The 5,173-nt window shown below is 48.1% G+C and overlaps 1 protein-coding gene across 1 annotated transcript; it reads right to left on the bottom strand.

Annotated features, from left to right (window-relative positions):
- Window positions 1-526: 526 nt before the first annotated feature.
- LOC119374869 (uncharacterized protein K02A2.6) lies at window positions 527-3,838 on the bottom strand. Its single transcript, XM_037645070.1, has one exon. It carries the CDS (start codon window positions 3,836-3,838, stop codon window positions 527-529), a length of 3,312 nt encoding a protein of 1,103 aa, XP_037500998.1.
- Window positions 3,839-5,173: the final 1,335 nt, after the last annotated feature.

The following is a 5,173-nucleotide window of genomic DNA, read 5'->3' as shown; positions in this document are numbered from 1 at the left end:
CTTATATCGTCCCCGTGAAATGGGATATCGCCTGGCGCGCTGCGGCTGCGCAAATGGTCTACGTGGCAGAATCTTACTTGCCCCGAAACAAACACTAGGTATGTCATGGCGGACCTTCTGTTGACTATCTTTCCGGGAAACCACTTAACGGTTTCACCTCGAACGCTTCTTACGTAAACGAGATCCCCTTTTTCAAACTGTCTTGAGCGACCTCGGTGTTTGTCCGCGCTCTCCTTTATGTGCGTTGTTTTTTCGTTCATTTTTCGTGCAAGGTCTGGTTTCAGCATGGACAGCCGCGTGCGCAGTTTCCTTCTCAAGAACAATTCAGCTGGCGTCTGCCCTGTGAATGTATGGGGAGTTGTTCTGTACCCAAACACGAAGTTATCCACTTGTTGTTGTAGTGTTGTTTGCTGATTTTTCTTTTGGTCACTTACTCCCTGCAGCAGAAGCGACTTCTTCAGCGTTTGTACTGCTCTTTCTGCCGCCCCATTTGATTGTGGGTGGTAAGGAGGAGTTAGCGTGTGTTTCACACCGTTGCTTTTAGAAAGTCCTCAAATTCTTGGGCTCTGAACTGAGGGCCATTGTCTGTAACAATTTCGTGTGGCAATCCATATGCAGCAAACATAGATCTCACTACTTCGATTGTCTTTTGCGCTGTTGTGGAGTTCATGATTTTTACCTCTAGCCACTTCGAATGGGAGTCCACAGCAAGGAGAAATGATTTGCCATTTTTCTCTGCAAAATCTAAGTGTACTCTCTCCCACGCATTCTCACACCACCTCCACGGTTGCAATGGAGTGGGCTGACCGAACGAAGCAACACTCTGGCAAATATCACACTTTCTAGTGATTTCCTCAATACTGCGATCAATAGCAGGCCACCAGACCATTGATCTAGCGATTGCCTTCATCTTAGTGATACCGATGTGCTGTTCGTGCAGCAGTCCAAGAACGTCACTTTGAAGTGAAGCGGGAATCACAACTCTGTTATTCCACACTAAACAACCCATGTGCACACTCATTTCTAACTTCCTTACAAAGTACGGCTTTAGCTCGTCAGAAACTTTGTTTGGCCAACCGCTCCATGTGAATTCACGTACAACGCGGAGCACTTCATCTCTGGCTGTCTCTAGCTCAACCTCTTTAACTGTGACAGGAAGGTCTTGTATCGGTGCAAAATAAAAAATGCTTTCAGACTCTTCAGTAGTTTCAGGCAGGGGGAGCCTCGACAAACCATCAGCATTGCCAATCGTACGTCCTGCCTTATACGTGACCTGGTAACGGTAATTTGACAGTACGTGTAACCAACGGTGCACTCGCGCAGCAGCCACAGAGCTTGCTGGACGCTTAGGGTCAAAAAGAGCAGTCAGTGGCTTGTGGTCCGTGAAAATTTCGAACTTGCGACCGTACAAGTATTTGTGAAATTTCTTGATTCCAAAAATAATGGCAAGTCCCTCTTTCTCGATTTGCGCGTAATTGCGCTCAGTTTGGGTCATTGATCGAGACGCAAAGGCAACAGGTTTTTCATGACCATCAACCACATGAGACAGCACGGCCCCTAGGCCGTATGCAGACGCATCACATGTCAGACGCAAATCTTTTCTGACATCATAAATCTGCAATAGCTGGTTATTACACAGCAATTCTTTGCATTCTCTGAAACACTTGTCACACTGACTTGACCATTTCCATGCACTTTCTTTGCGCAGCAAGTTGTGTAATGGCTCAAGCAGAGTTGCCAGATTTGGCATGAACTTCGCATAGAAGTTAACGAGGCCAAGAAATGCTTTGAGCTGTGTAACATCCTTTGGCTGGGGAGCAAGCATGATAGCTTCCACCTTGTCTGGTGCTGGGTGCAACCCATTCTTGTCAATTACGTGTCCCAGATAGCGCACTTTACTTTGAAAGAACGAGCATTTTTCTGCATTAACGCGGATTCCATGATCCTGTAGCTTCTTAAGTACTCTTTCGGTTCTTTCGTAGCACTCTTGCTTATCTTTTCCTGAAATAAGTACATCATCTATGTAGCATGCAGTGCCAGGAATTCCTCGTAAAATCTGGTCCATTACTGCTTGGAACATCGCAGGAGCGCTTGCTACTCCGTACGGCAGTCTTTTAAATCTAAAAAGACCCAAATGAGTGTTCACTGTCAATAGCTCTTGGGCGCGTTCATCAAGTTGAAGTTGCAGGTAAGCCTTAGAGAGATCTAGAACTGTGAAATTTGTGCCTCCTACTACAGATGCAAAGATGTCCTCCGGTAAAGGCAGTGGGTACTGATCCACCTCTATTCGCGGATTTGCAGTAATTCTGTAGTCCCCACATATCCTAACAGAATTGTCTTTCTTTGGCACTATCACAAGAGGGGTCGCCCATTCACTGTGCTTGACTCGATATATGATGTCAGCTCTCTCAAGGTCATGCAATTCTTTTTCAACTTGCTCCAACACGGCGTATGGAACTGGTCTAGCCTTACAAAAAAGGGGTGACACATTCTCCTTCAGAACAATGCTCCCATTGAAGCCCTTGATTGTACCGTATCCTTTTGCAAACACTTCATGGTACTTTTTCAAAAGAGAATTTTCTGTCTGAATGGTGTACACAGGTACGACTTCTGACCAATCTAACCTTATTTTCGACAACCAGTTACGCCCCAAAAGTGTTGGCATCCTCAAGCCCGATTCATGCTTGACTATTACAAGCGGCAGCTCATGGCGCTGTGTGCCATAGCTCACATCAACTTGCGCGGAACCCTTCACATTTACAGGTGTTCCGTTGTATGTGACCAAGCGCACATCAGTTGCGGACCACTCAGCATCGGGAAAACATTTTTCAAATTCGCTTTCCGACATTAGAGACACTGCTGATCCTGTATCAAGTTCCATTGGAACCTCTTTGCCATTTATGTGTAGCTTTACTACTAAAGGAGATGTCTGACCATCTCTCTGGTTATGCCCTATTGCCAACAGTTTCGCCTCTGTTGTGCTTTGGTCAATGCAATGCGTTTGTTTAGTTCGACACATTTTAGCAACATGGCCCTTTTTCGAACATTTGAAACACTGACTCTGCAAAAATGGACATGCCCTAGCAAAATGCTCATCACCACACCTGAAACATTTTCCTTGTCCCTCGCGAGAAAGTCCTTCTTTCCGCGGCTTCCCTGGTTTACAGGTGGCAGTCCCCATTGTGGCCGCTGTTTTGCTTTTGCTCATTGGCTTCCTTTTAGGCGTCGGCTTGTTCTGCCAGTTGACGTCCGCAGGAGCTGGGAGAATTTCTTTGGTGTCGTTCTTTGCGGTTTCCATGGCGGTGGCGATGTTTAGAACTCGTTCCCATGTCGCCTGCTTGTTCGGTAACGACAGCAGACGGCATCGGATGTCCTCGCTGCGAAGACCCGAGATTAGCCGATCTCGAAGACTTTCTTCAAGGAAGCTGCCGAACTCGCATGTTGCCGCTAGCTTCTTGAGCTCGACGACGAATTCTCCAATTGTTTCACTTTGGCCTTGATCCCTGCGATGGAACCTGTACCGTTCCGTGACTATGGATCTCCGTGGTGCGTAGTGCTCGCGCAGCACTTTCGTGATATCAGCATACTTGGAGTCAGCCGGACTCTTAGGCAGCAGAAGGCTTCGTAGTGTCACGTAGGCTTTTTCACCTAGGACTGTCAAGAACACTTGCGCCTTCCTCGGCTCGTCAATGTTGTTAGCGCTTGCGAAGACCTCGAATCTTTCGATGTAGACTTCGATGCTTCCAGTGTCGGGACTGAACTCAGCAAGCCTTCCAACCGGCGTTGTAACCACGCTGCGATCTCCTGATGCTGCTATCCCGTCTGCCGATGTTGCCATGATTGAACAGTCCAGTTTCACCACAGCAAGATGTTGTTAACACTTGTCTTGTGATTCACTCGGAGATGCCATCTTCGGTCCCATCGGATATACCATCTGAGATCCCATCCTCGTCGCCAAAACTGTTGTATATCAAGAACGCAGGATCAGAGGGCGGAAGAGAAACTTTATTGAGCTGCTCGTAGTTACAGAGCCTCGAGCAGACTGCCCCGATGAGGCGGGGTCCTCGAGGAGGAGGAGGGCCGTTGCGTCGCTCTCTTGTTTACAATACATGGCGAGAGCGGCGTCCCGGGCAAACGTGACTCTACATGCATTTAGTTCACGGCGGCTGCAATAGTACGTAATTCACAGCCGCGCACAGATGTAAACACGGAGAGGCCATGTGGTCTCTCACTATACACACTCACGTTGTTAAACACGCACGCTTTGCCGTTGCTTATATGTGTGTGGCTTTTTAGTTCCCAACAGATACCACGCGGTAAGTCTCGCTGTTCCACCGAAAGGCCCATCTTTCATGGCGGTCGCTGGAACCGTGCACCTGGAAATAGCGGCATCACAGCAGCAACTATTCTGATGGCTTACGGGTAGTCTTCTATGCAGATAAGAAGTGGTGCCATTTCGGCAGCAGCGCCATTCATTTAAAGGGGCCCTGCAAAAGTTTTCAAACATGGTAAGAAAATGCTGGCGATCGGTAGTCTGGGCTCCTCCGAACACGTCAGCCAAACATTATAACGAAGCTCGTCGCAGCAGATTCACGATTAAATATCAATGTCAGCAAGAAATTTCTGGCTATTCTCTCGACATGAGATGCCGTATACCCAAAATCAACTGCGTCACATAAAGAAAAGACACGACCAGTGGCTGATTTAAACATCGTCAGCTGCATAGTTACTGCGGCAGCCGCGACGCATCCAGGCCGCGGCACGTCGCGGCGCGAGCAAGTTCGCATGTTCAAAGAAAACAAGCAAGAAATGTACACAAAGTCATGGCGCGCGCTGACCTGCGGACTTGGCTTCTTTTGATGTACGTTTCCGACGACCACACCGATTGTCACGTTACCCTCCCATTCGTCACCTTAACCTACAACTCGACGTGCCATGAAACTGCCGGCTATTCACCCTTTCATATTCTCTTTGGCCGTGATCCGTTGCTACCTTTCGACACCATGCTTCCGCCTGACCAACAATAACTCTCAAGGTACCACCACCCATGCTCTCATTGCACGCATGGTAGCCCGCACTCGGTTTTCATTGTCCCACGCTGCACAAAGGTCCCTCTATGATCGTCGACATAGGGATGCTGAATTTTCTCCGGGCTCTCTCGTTCTGCTGTGGC

Source organism: Rhipicephalus sanguineus, chromosome 11 (assembly GCF_013339695.2).
Source record: "Rhipicephalus sanguineus isolate Rsan-2018 chromosome 11, BIME_Rsan_1.4, whole genome shotgun sequence".
NCBI classification, from domain to species: domain Eukaryota; kingdom Metazoa; phylum Arthropoda; class Arachnida; order Ixodida; family Ixodidae; genus Rhipicephalus; species Rhipicephalus sanguineus.
This window is presented reverse-complemented; position numbering and strand designations above follow the sequence as displayed.